This window comes from Clarias gariepinus, chromosome 12 (genome assembly GCF_024256425.1).
Source record: "Clarias gariepinus isolate MV-2021 ecotype Netherlands chromosome 12, CGAR_prim_01v2, whole genome shotgun sequence".
Taxonomy (NCBI): Eukaryota; Metazoa; Chordata; class Actinopteri; order Siluriformes; family Clariidae; genus Clarias; species Clarias gariepinus.
Genome location: NC_071111.1, coordinates 9,062,955 through 9,076,323, shown reverse-complemented (window position 1 = coordinate 9,076,323; position 13,369 = coordinate 9,062,955). Strand labels below are relative to the sequence as shown.

Sequence of the window (13,369 nt, the reverse complement as noted above, 5' to 3'; positions counted from 1 at the left end):
CCAGACGTTCACACAGCACGGTGGTAGAAAGCCAGACACATCACACCCCCCTCTTGAATTTTGCCATGGAGCAGAACTGCATTTTGACATAGACGAGAGAATTATCTTCACAGAACCACTACATGCTGAGGCTGGGCCTATGTGGATGGGGCCAGGACAGTGGCCGAGAAAAATCTTATGAGGCTCCTCACATCGAGCCTTGATGTTCTGACGTGGAGAGACAGAGGGGATGGAAGGAAGGTGTGAAGTTCGGATATGACAAGGCGATGGCCTGAGAGAAATGTGTAGACGAGGGCGCTAGGGGCTCCCTTTTCTAAGAAAACAGCATGTCCAGTCAAATCGAATCAAACCTGAGAGCATTTAGGAAGAGGAATAAAGTTCACATTATTAATGTGTCAGAAACCTGCTGATTTTTAATCAGGCTTCATCAGAAAACCACTAGTTAGGGAGACTAAGTGGGGGAAAAAGGCTTCAGTCTGCTAGGGAGCACAAAGGCTGCACTTTGGAGCAATGGAAAAGGTCATGTAGTCTGACGAGTCCAGATTGAGCACCCATTATGCATAGTGGCCACTGTACAAGCCTCTGGAGGCAGTGTTATAATCTGGGGTTGCTTCATTTTTACTTTTTTCAGGGCCAGTTAGTGTATGCTGCTTTGGAAGACTGCTGTGATATAAGATGAATAAAACACTTTATAATGTGTTTTATAGGATATTTATCAATTTCAGGTTTTTAAAAAAATATATATTTAAAATTTTAATTTTTTCCATAACAGCATGCCTCCAAGTGTTTTATTTCCTAAAAATGTCAACAGTTGAAACCTTTGCATATTGTTCTCTACTCACACTTGTAAATTGTATTACTGTAGCATTTCTGTCATCTTGAACCAGTCTGATAATTTTTTTCTTAATTCTCATCAAATCATTTCAGCCCACAGAATTGTTGCTCACTGGACTAGTGTTAAGACTGGTGTGTTTTTGTGTAAAAATTCATAAAGTTCAGTAATTTATGAAGTACAGTATTAGAACCATGCTTATGGCACCAACAACCAATGCCACGATCAACTAAAACTCTTCAACTATATCTGCATGATTCTAGGCATTGCACTGCTGCCACCATGAATATGCAGGTGTACATGTGTTCTTATTAAAGCGGACAGTATTAACGCATCGTAACCTCCGGCAAATTAATCTGGGGATGCTCCAATTTTAATGCATGAATAGGACTTATTTGTCTGAGTGTAAAAAAAAAAAGAAGGGGAAGCCTGGAGATGTCTGCTTGCTGCTGGTCGATGTCAACAACAGCTCATGGGCAGGAAGTCCACTCTGTTAATGACCTCCTCCTCTCCTGACGCCTACCCCTCATACTCCACACAGCAATACACACATCTGGATAGGTTCACCCTTTCCACATTTACGCATCCTACTCCTTCCTCTCATTTGCATCCTCCTTTTTTGTTTTGTGCATTTGTGATTTGCTCTACAGCTTCCATCTAAACACAAAATGAAAACAGCAAGCGACAAAACAACATGTTTATGGATTTTTTAGGAATGAGCTGGCTCTGAGGCTGACAAGTTTGTGTACTTTGACGGCACTTTTTGCTTCCAAAGTTGTAAACTAGCACTCTTTGATGAGTAAACGAAATAAACAGCCTCAATGTACACAAGTGTGCTCTGGGTTTGTGTGCATAATGAATACGGAAAATTTAAATGTTATGTGTGTAATATCAATTAATTAAAGTATGTAACACTAATATGTTTCTTTTTTTTGCCCTTGTGTATTGCCCTTTAGATATGGATGAGTGTGATAATGAATACACTGGTGGCTGTGTGCATGACTGCATCAACATCCCTGGTAACTACAGATGCACATGCTATGATGGCTTCATGCTGGCGGATGATGGGCATAACTGTCTAGGTAAGAAAATGCAACTTACCCAGTGGCAGCCTCCAAACATCATACGTTACAAAAATTCTTTTGTCTGTGGCACAATATTTCTGCAAACCAAAACATAACATGACATCACATGCACAAAGTAGATTTCATACATCATTGTTTTTATAATTGTGTTCAAGCACAGGGAGAACATGCAAACTTTATGCACACAGAGACGGGAATCGAACCTGGACCCTTGAGGTGCAAGGCGACAGTGCTAACATAATGGTATATACTGTATAAATACGTAATATGTAAAATATATAAAGCATAAAGTCACATTATGATCAAGGGATGCTATAGGCAGCCAAAAGTGCAAATGCAAGTTTTTTTCCCCTTGAACTGTCATGAAGCAATAAACTTCAAATCAGCTGTATTTTAATCCTATCATTTTTACTCTTACATTGAGAATTTCCCCTTGATTATGTCATAGTCTATATACAGGCCTATATGATTTCAGCTTGCATCCATATGCTAGAAAACTTTGCCTTTCGCATACACATAACTAGCCTGTCTCTTGTTCACTTTCTCTTGAAGAGTTTTTCTCTGCTCTTGTCTTTGCCAAGTGACCTCTCCAAAGACCCCTCCGTAAGCGTAAACAAACACGCCTCTGTGCGCTTTGGGAAGTGCAGCCTCATGTAGCCAGGCTCCCTCATTCCACTCCCGCTGACAGGAGTCGGCTGGCAAAGAAAAAAAAACAAAAAACCTTTTGGTTGTTTTCTTCTCTTTAAAATGTCACCTCAAGTGTCACCAGTGGTGCAATCGCATCGATTTCCCAGAATCCAACTGGCACAGGGGATGTTTATGTTAGTGGTTAAAAATGGACTTGTGAAGGGAAAAGTTAGAGAAAATTAATAACTCAGCATCGAATATTTATTTAAATGGTTTGAATGTGAAATTCCATGACTCTGACAGGCAGGACTAGTTTAATGTTTTTAGGGGGTTTGCTGTGGGGATTCAGGAATCTGTTGAAAAGTAAAATGTGTTTGGGGGTTTTTCATGCTGCGGATTTTAATACGTCCTACAAGCCAAAGCAGATTGATAGGCTTTAAGACAAGAGGTCTTCCTCTGCAGCATCGTATTTGGTTAGTTTTGATCTAAGCTTTTGAATTGATTTCACCCCGAAATCATTTTTGTTTAAGTTTGAGATTTTGTATATGATCATCAAAATTACCTTTAATCTGGACTGTGAACCGCATCCTTTTTAAAAATGTCTTTCAAACATCATTGTGTGCATGTTGTACGGTAAGTTACCAAGAGACTGATGGAGAGCATGAGGAATTGGAGGACAGCACGAGTAGCTTGGCCAAGAGGGACAGGCTTTGGACGCATGTGTGCATTTGTCTCTCCTCCCTTCCTCACTTCTTGATGAATCCAACTAAAATAGAAGAGCTGGCAGCGTGATTGGGTTTCAGGATGCTGACCTCATTGTTTTATATTAGCAATCACTAATGATGATAAATATCTGAGCAGCACAGCACATCATGGCCCTTTATCACATCTCTGGTCCAGCTACCTTATGTCTCATGTCTGTGCTATGTCTCTGTCTTTAAATCTCTTTCTTTTTGTCAACCTTTTTCTTTCTGACGCATTTTTTACCTTCTGTTTTCATGTCATTGCAACATATAGAGTCTGTATCTTCTTTCTATGTTTCTCAGTCTTTTCAATAACCAACGTCTCTGATCTTTATACTTATCTATTTAAGTGTAAAGATACTCTATCATTACTTATCTCATGCTTTTATTATCCATTGTTTCTCTCTCGGTCTCTCTCTGTACCCTTAATAGTGTTTCCATCCCATGTTCATCCTCCTGACATCTTATTTCTACACTCTTTCCCTTATATCTCTTTTCTCGCTCTCTCTCACTCAATAAGTACTTGGTTATTTTGGCTGTCTGTCTCTCTGGAACAACTCCAGGCTGTTTCCCCAGAAGCAACAGGCTTGTTCTCTATTTGACATCTTTATTGTGGAGTGATGCAAATAGAAGACTAAATGGTGGCGCTGGGAAGCAAGACAAGACCTTGGAGGGACGACACTAAAGAGAGAGAGAGAGCTCTGCTTGTTCTACATCCCTACTTTCTCCTTTTTGCCTGTATGTCTCTCTCACTTTCTTTTTATCTTTGTCCTGGATTTTCTTTTTTCTGTAGTCACTCTTATACAAACCAGCAATTTCAGATAGTTGTGCAAGCATGGCATACTGTATATTGATGCAAATAGTAACCTGAAGCAGAGTAATGTAGTAGTAGTAGTAATGGGCAGGACTTGAATGTATACAGGCATGTGTAAAAGTTAGTGCTCCCTCTTTTAATTCTGATCATAGCAGGACTTATTATTATCCAAATACAACCTCAGACAAACAACATTTCTTTTTTTCACTGTGTCCCCATTTATTTAACAAATTCAAATGATATTATAGCTTGTAGATCCACCTCATCAAGCAGCAATAACTTAAAGTAACTGTTTCCTTTATGACTTTATAAGTCATTTACACCGTTAAAAGAATTTTGGTCCATTCTTCTTTACAACATTGTGTCTGTTTGATGAGGTTTTTGGCCATTCACTTATGCACAGATCTCTTAAGTTCCCACCACAGCATTTCAATTTGGTTGAGGTCTGGACTTTGACTAGGCCATTCAAAAAACCTGTAGCAATTGTGGTATAGATACAATGGTGTGTTTCACATAATGACTGTAGCCTATGGCTATAAAACAAGCCCAAATCATCACCCCATCACCTCTGTGCTTGACAGTATGAGATGTATCCGCTATAATTTATCTGCTGAAATGCTGTGTTTGTTTTCCACCAAACGAGGAGCTGGGCATTTAGGCCAAACAATTCAACTTTGGTCTCATCTGGACCAAAGTTCCAGAGGGTTTGTTCAGATGCCGTTTTGTGAACATTAGTCATGCTTCCATGTTCTTTTTAGACAGAAGAGGCTTTCTCCTGGCAAGCCTTCCAAGCAAAATGTACTTGTTTAGGCATCTTCTGTTGATTGTGCTGTCATGGACTAACAAATAACATATTTTATTTCTCTAAACCTTGTACCTTCTGACAATAGGGTAAATATTCTGGGACATCTACCCTTTGAAAAATGTCTTGAATGCTTTCCACTTGTGAATAATCTTTCTCACTGTAGAACATTGAACTGCAAATTGTTTGGAAATGGTTTTACAACCCTTTCCAGATTAATGTGCAGCGACAATTACTGTAGTAAGATTATTGTTTCGTTTTGTCTTTCCATCTTGCTATTGTGTTATCACACACCTGAATGCTCCAAATCAGCAAACTGCCAAAGCATCTGCTTTTATAGAGGTCTGCACATTGGCTGATGATCAATTCATTAAGGGCTGATGATTAGCAGCACATGGCTACAACATACCTTCTTAAATCCTTGCCCGCATGTTTTTTTTTTTGGCTTCATTTTTGTTAAATGAATAATAGCAAGATTCTATGTTGTTGTTTGTCTCAGGTTGTATTTGTCTCATATATGTTTTTTTGTATTTGTTATGTTTTTACATGAAAATGCATAGAATTAAAAGAGAGGGTACTAACTTTTACACAACAGTACATTAATAAAAGATTAAGTTTTTAGGTATTTCGCTTTTTTCTTTAAAATGATTCAATCAAAAAAAATGATGCAATCTGACATTTTTGTAACAACATTTAAGATTTTACATTTTAGATTGCTGGCGATATTAAGTGGTAGAAATACTCAGCTGGCCGGTGGAAGGTGCAAAACTTTTGTCTACTTTTAAAAGTTATAGGAAGTTGACTATTTATACTAACTTGAGGTAAAGTAAACAGTACATATCCACAAAAAGGGCTGTAGGTAAAGATGCACTTTGTGATCTGAGGCACATTGCCTTTGAATTTCCCTGGTCATTCTGTTCCATGGCTCCACATCATTAGGTCAACTGGGATTGATTTCTGATTAAGAGAAATTACATTTGGAAAAAATTGATCCCTGAAGGTTTAAAATATTCTATCTCTGTAGTTTTTCCTTGTTGGTTCCTGTAGAATTGTCTCAAAGATTTACTAAAACTGAACAATATAAAACATTTACAAATTAACATTGATCATCAATTATATACCAGTAAACAGTTATATAACAAAAAGGGTACCCAAAAAAATGGCCAGCCTGTCCAGTCTAATCTCACAGAAAAGCATCACAAATTACACAGAAACGTCAATGCCTGTGATGTTAGAAAAGCACCAGAACACCCAGTACATCATAGCTTGCCACACTAGAGTCATGCCCGAGGGGCCAGTGCTATCTAGAAGAAAGAGCCTTCTTGCATTTGCAAGTTTTTTTAAAGCTCACTAGTTATACTCCTTCATAAAAATGTAAACATTAGTCTTGTAGGTTTGTGTAGGAAATACAACTCAGATCATGCAATCTGGCACGCTTGATTTTTGTTAAAATGAAATGAAATGAACCGCCCTTAAATGCTCCTTTGCTGACTTTGAATTTCCTAGCCAATTGTAATGCAGAAAATGAAAACAGCTGGGGGAAAAAAGGCTTTCTTGTAACATTCAGGACATTATAAGGTATTTTTAACCCATATTTGTGATGAACAAAACAAGTTTTTTAGTAGGCAATAATTTATTCTGTGTATATTGAACAATATTCAGTTCATGATGACATCCTCAATGTTTAGCGATGTAAAAAACAAATTTAAACACAACTACAAGCTCCTGAAAATTAGGTTAGCTCTAAGCGTTTAGCTGCCCATCTTTAGCTCTTAGCTCTAAGAAACTTAGAGACTAGATATAGCTCAGGTTTTATTTTTTTTTCATTGCAAAACAAGTGAAATTTAGAATATCACTGCAAAATAACACACTTATGTCTGCAAACAAAGTATCTGTTGCTACTAAAAGCTATCTAGTTAACAAAATTAGCCTCAAACAAGCTTAAATAATACTAACTTAAAAAAAGTTTTAAAAGAGCAGTCAGAACAATACATTATACCCACTGTTGCGTCACTCAAAAAATATAAGACAACACCTGGAGAGAGCTGAGCCATGACAAATTTTATTTAAAGATGAAAAAAGAGAGAGGATGTGTCTTTCTCATGTTTTCCTTTTTTTTTGCATGTAAACACAATAAAGGCTAATGTACTATAACTGTCCCAATTAAGGAAAAGTATGTTTTGCGTACCAGATCCCCTCTAATTGTTACCTGCATTACTGAATGTAATGCAAAAGTGGGCAAAACATTATCAACTGTTTAAATTCCACAAGTTGGTAGAGTAACTTTTTTTTTATACAAAGGTACTGCTTAACTTAGTGCTAATGCATGACTTGTGATGGAGACTATCGTTGTACCCAACTCTGACCACAGAAAGGTCACAGTTATGACACCATGTACAAGAGCAATGAGCACAGATGGATGCAGAAGTTTAAAGAAGTGAAAACCAGCGTTAAACACAAACCTTACAGTGGGAGATAATTAACTGAAACAAAGGGCATTTTAAAGAGGAGTCAAGAGTTCAGGAAAAAAAATGTACAGTCAATTATAATTCAGAAAATATAAATACCGTTCTTCTAACGGTAGAACTCACAGCTACAGTATGTTTAATAGTAAAAGTAAGAGCATTTCCACAAGGACAAAGCAAAAGGGATTGGAACTAAATAGCTTCAGTTTTCTAGAGAACATGAAGAATGGACTGTGCAGCATTGGAAAAGGGCCATGTGGGCTAATAAGTCCAGATTTGCCTTGTTCCAAAGTGATGGGTGCATCAGGTTAAGAAGAGAGGCAGATTAAGTGATGTACCCATCATGCCCACTATCCTCTGTACAAGCCTGCGGGGGCAGTGTTATGCTCTGGGGTTGGTTCAGTCTAGGTTCATCAACGGTATGCATTTTCTAAATTGATGATGCAAGGATTTATCTGACTCAAATTCTGAAAGAGTGGTTCAGGGAGCATGCGAAATTGTTTTCACACAGGGATTGACCACCACAGTGTCCAGAACTTAACCCCATTGAGAATCTTTGAGATTTGCTGGACAAGGCTTAACGCGGTGGTCCGACTATGCCATCATCAGTACAAGATCTTGGAGATAAATTAATTAGACTCTGGACTGGGCAGTGTATTAGGTCATGTATTAAGTCAGTAATTATGATGATCATCATTATTACTAGTAGTAGTGGTGGTGGTAGTAGTAGTAACTATAAATTATAAATTTATATTCATTATAATAATGATATTAGTGCATCCAGTGTGAGTTTGTGATTTTCACCTCACATCTCAAACAGATGCTGTTACATTTTCCACTGAACTTAGTGGAGACAGCAATAACCGGCAGCTGAGTGACCACCATAAATGGCAGCAAATGTGGCAATGTTAGTGTTGTGTAAAACTCAGAGCATTAATGTAGCCTGTAACAATTCAATAAGATGATTATTTTTCTCGAGTAAGCAAGTGTTCAGATTTGCGAAGAAATATCCACGCTTAGTAATGTGTTTGTTTTAACAGAGAACTTTATACATCCACACAGCCACCCTCCCTACACTCCCCCCACACACATACAGAGCAGAGGTTCAGAGCACACACAGGGGTGAAACAGTCTCCCTGTGTGTTAGAGCTCATGTCGGAAGTCGTTTCACAGACTCCCAGATGCCACATGTCAACAAGTTTAAACTCTAATTGATTTAAGATTGGCTAATGGGGGAGGCTGATTAAAGGGTAATCTGATGCAGTTCCTCCCCGTCTTTTTTCATTTCGATTCGTATTTATTTTCCCTGTCTGTGCCGGCAGCTGGACTCAATGTGTTGATCATTTGGCTGTTTTAATGAATGTCTGCACCACTGCTGCGGCTTATCTTTTTATCTGCCTGTCTGTTTATCTTTAACCTCTTTTTTCATCTTCTCAACTCACTTACTTCAGTCAGCAGGCAAAAAGAACGGATAACAAATGACTAGTCTGAGTTTTTCAGTTTGTTTAAAAAATAGAGAGAGATTACATTGTAAAAGGCTTTGCTTTTTATGTTCAAAAGCAGTGACCAGAGTGGTGTCCTGGACGCTATTCCTTAAAAACAGCAAAGAGCATTATGGGTATTTGGGTACTTGTTAATGTACACAGTTTATAAACTCAAATATTTTAGTTTATAGTGGGATATTCTGAGCTCACTGGAAAATGTATTTTACATTAAAGTGAACTATGTGGTGGTCAGGATGCATCTTTTTATGGTTCAGCTTGTTGTTGAGGTTTCTTCGTTTTTAAATCTTCTTTTAAGGTAAAAATTGATGAAGAATTGTGAGGGCTGTTATTTTGGTAAAATTTCTTGTGAATGAAGGCGTAAAAAAAAATCGTGAATGACGATCCCAGCAGAGGTGGCTTGGAGGCTCCTACAGTCGTTTCCCGTGAACATTTAGCAAGTGGAACGCCTATTCCCTGAAAATCGACAAAGAATTTGTTGCTAACTTTTGGAATGGAGGTATCTGTCTGCTGGAACTATACACAGAATCATTCACGAACCCCACTTACACGTTACAAGAACTTGGCTGGGAGTTATTGCCACATCCCCTGTACAGTCCTGACCTCGCTCTAAGCCACTTCCACATGTTTGGGCCATTAAAGGAGTTCCTGGGAGGGCAGTGTTTTAGACATGTAGCAGTAGGTCCGATCATGGTTCCAGTGCACTAAGAAACCTTTCCACATTAACAGTATCCTTGCACAAGTGAAAAGCTGGGATGAGTTTATTTTTGTAGCAGTGGATTAATTAGAAAAATAAATTATTCTGTAAAAAGTCCAGGTTTGACTTGAATGCCCCATGTATAGAAAAATCAGGTAAAAGTGGTGCAACAGAAAAATATTTACATTCTGGTGCTGAGCTCAGGAACTGTAATTGTGACAATGCCACAGTCAACCAAAATTGTCTCTACTCTCTGGGAGGGAGGAAGAGACGATATAAAGTACTTTCACCTCAATCACCATGGCAGTAGACAGTCACTGGCATCTGTAAGCTCATGCATGAGAAAGAGAACAGATATTCCTTTCACTTAGTGTGTGTTATGCTGCATCATGATGATCCATGAGCAGCAATTTGCCACAGTTAGCTGGCTTTAGATGCTTCAGAGGAAGTAGAAATTAGCCTTCAATGTTCCTGGTTGGTATCTGTTGTCTGGCTGCTGGATAAGAATTGGCATGGAGAAAATGTCGGAACCATTTGGCAGCTTGTGCATGATGATGTCAGTGTGTCATACGGTCCAGTCCAGGCAATCCTTACGTGTGATTTAAATATATGCCATGTTGCTGCCGAGGTCATCCATAGGCTGCTGCATAACCTCGCCAGCGTGCAGTAGATGACCCATCCTTCATGTCGAAGATCATTGTGACAATTATATTTGTGTCATGAAGCAACCTCACAGTGAAAGAGCCCATCAACTCCATGACCCCAAAAGGTTAGGCAGGTCCACAGCTTGACCAAGTGCATGCTTATCTTGTTTTTTGACATTCACAGCATTGTGCATTGAGAACTCAATAACAAATTATATGTCAGGTTTTAAGGCGTCTGAGAGAAAACGTCTGGGGAAAAATATAGAGCCTATAAACAGAGCTAATCTCGAAACTTTTTGATACCAGTGAGGTCAATAAGTATTTGATCGCCCTGTGATTTTGCAAGTTCTCTTACTTAGAAATCATGGAGGGGTCTATAATTTCTAAAAATCCGGAAATCACATTGTAGGGTTTTTTAGCAATTTATTTGTGAATTTCTGTGTCAAATAAGTATTTGATCACTTGAGTCAAAAAATTAAATATTTGGTACAGACGCCTTTGTTAACAATTACAGAGGTCAAATGTTTCCTGTAGTTCTTCACCAGGTTTGCGCACACTGCAGAAGAGATTTTGGCCCACTCCTCCATACAGATCTTCTCTAGATCTGTCAGGTTTCGGGGCTGTCGCTGAGCAATACGGAGTTCTAGCTTCTTACAAAGATTTTCTATTGGATTTAGGTCTGGAGACTGGGTAGACCACTCCAGACTAGATATGCTTCTTACGGAGGTTTTTGCCCAGTATGTCACAATACATGGCCCTGTTCATCCTCCTAATACAGTGCAGTCGTTCTGTCCCCTGTGCAGAAAAACACCCCCAGAGCATGATGCTTCCAGCCCTGTGCTTCACTGAAGGTATGGTATTATTGGGATGATACTCATCATTCTTCTTCCTCCAAACACAGCGAATGGAGTTAAGACCAAAAAGTTCTACTTTGGTTTCATGTGACTCCTCTGGATCATCCAGATGGTCCCTGCCAAACTTCAGACGGGCCTGGACATGGGCTGACTTAAGCCCCCCCCCCAAAAAAAAACCTTTTTCCAAGTTGTGTTTGACTTAATGGCACTTAGTTATTAACCTAGTTAACCCAGTGTAAGTATGTATCCAGTGATGTAAACCTTAAAGCACGTTTTGTGAGTTGCTCTGGATTAGAGTGTCTGCCAAATGTCTAAATGTAAATGTCTTAGTGTATTACTGATAGTAGCCTTGGAAACGATGGTCTCAGCTCTCTTCACGGCATTGACCAGCTCCTCCCGTGTAGTTCTGGGCTGATTCTTCACTATTCTTGGCATCATTGATAACTTACGAGAAGAGATCTTCCGTGGGGCCCCGGGCTGAGGGACATTAACAGTCATCATTAGCCTCTTCAATTTTCTGACAATTGCTCCAACAGTTGTTCTTTTTTTTACCGAGCTGCTTGGACTTTGCCCCATAGCCCTTTCCAGGTTTGTGAAGGTCTACAATTTTGTCTCTTGTGTCTTTAGACAGCTCTTTGGTTTTGCCCATGTTGCTACTTAGACTTTGGCTGATTGTGGTCTTTATGACAGCTTACGACCTCAAACAGAAGCTACTAATTTAGAATCATGAGCAGAGTGTAGCTTGACTATGACTATTTAAAAGCAAAATAACTGGTCTTTGAGGTTCAGAAATCTTGCTGATAAGCAAGTGATCAAATACTTATTTGTCACAGTAATTCACAAATAAATTGTTTAAAAAAAAACATACAATGTGATTTTCAGGTTTTTCTTTTTAGATTCTGTCTCTCACAGTAGAAATGCACTTATTCTGAAAATTGTAGAACCCTCCATGATTTCTAAGTAAGAGAACTTGCAAAATCACAGGGCGATCAAATACTTATTGACCTCACTGTAGATTTTAATACAAATTAAATCCTTATAGGTACCATGAGATTGATTTTTCATAATCAATCAATCAATCATTAATCAGGCAAAGGTAATTAATATTCATAAACAAGGCCAATGAGTAATCCAAAACCAAAGCAAAGGTCTAAAACACATTGAGGAAATCAGCAGTAACAAAATGCTTAGAAATTCCACACATTCTAGGAATGGCAAGACTTCACAAAGAGCTAACAAAAATAAGCTGTTTAAATAGTCTAGAACCTGGAAGTAACCAGGAAGTCAAAGTAGAGTAGGGGAAATGTCCTGAGATTTCATTACAGTTTTACAGAACCATAAATTTAGTGTTTTCTGTTCTGTTCTGTTTATATTACCAAAAGTCAAGCGGAATTTAGAGACAATACAGCATGAAGTCAGTACAACATTATGTGTTTGAAACATTTAAAAAATAAATCATGATTGCAGCTGTCTTTAAGCGTAATTATGTAAGTGTTTTTGTAATGATAGTAATAATACATTGTTGGGATTAAGCCAGTGATGAGATCATGTGATAAATTAGTTCTCATCCATTACAATGTAGACAGCATATGAGTAAAATAATTAGGTTAACACCCATAACTCACTTTGCTAGGAAGTAAGGAGGCACTGCTTCATTCATTTATTTTATTATTTTTTTCTTATTTTCTTGGCCATGTGTTCCATCACAAGCGTTTGCATTCTCTCCATCTCCCCTTGTTGTGTCATGTCATCCACGATGTCTTCCAAATTAAAGTTTACACAGTGCGATCAAACAAAACAAAATCAGTGTAGTTTAAACTTGCTGTCTCAGATGCCAGATGTTTTAATTTTTGGCAGCATGAGCCTTAATTGAAAGATGACAGCTGAAATGTTGTTTTTATCTTTTTATTTAGAGAATAAGAAATGAAATTGCTGTCTGTCACATTGACTTTTCTTTTCCATTCATGCGTTAGACACCTGACAGAGAGAGCTGCATGAGCCGGGGCGGTGGCTCACCACCCACGTATTGAGAAATGCTTTTTATACTTCATCTCATTTAGGTTTGTGTTCCTTTAGGAAATGCAGTTTATATTTCCCTGGATTGATGCTGTATGACATGCAGTGGCACCCTGTTTTGAATGAGATCTTATTTCAAGTACAAGACATGAGAATGCTTGTCTGTGAGAGAGACAGGGATACCTCTGGGGAAAGCAGCATAAAGATAGGCCTTCTCTCCTTTTTCCACACCATTCCACCACTTGCTCGGACAGTAAAGGGCTTGCTGTCTTGGCACTGTTAACGAGC

General features: G+C 38.5%; 1 protein-coding gene across 2 annotated transcripts in view; it reads left to right on the top strand.

Annotated features, from left to right (window-relative positions):
* The window catches only part of scube1 (signal peptide, CUB domain, EGF-like 1), a 92,245-nt gene that overhangs the window by 11,243 nt on the left and 67,633 nt on the right, over positions 1 to 13,369 (top strand). For both annotated transcript variants that reach the window (XM_053508459.1, XM_053508458.1), the window contains exon 3: positions 1,789 to 1,914. In XM_053508459.1, coding sequence (XP_053364434.1) covers positions 1,789 to 1,914 — 126 coding nt within the window. The remainder of the gene's footprint in view (positions 1 to 1,788; positions 1,915 to 13,369) is intronic.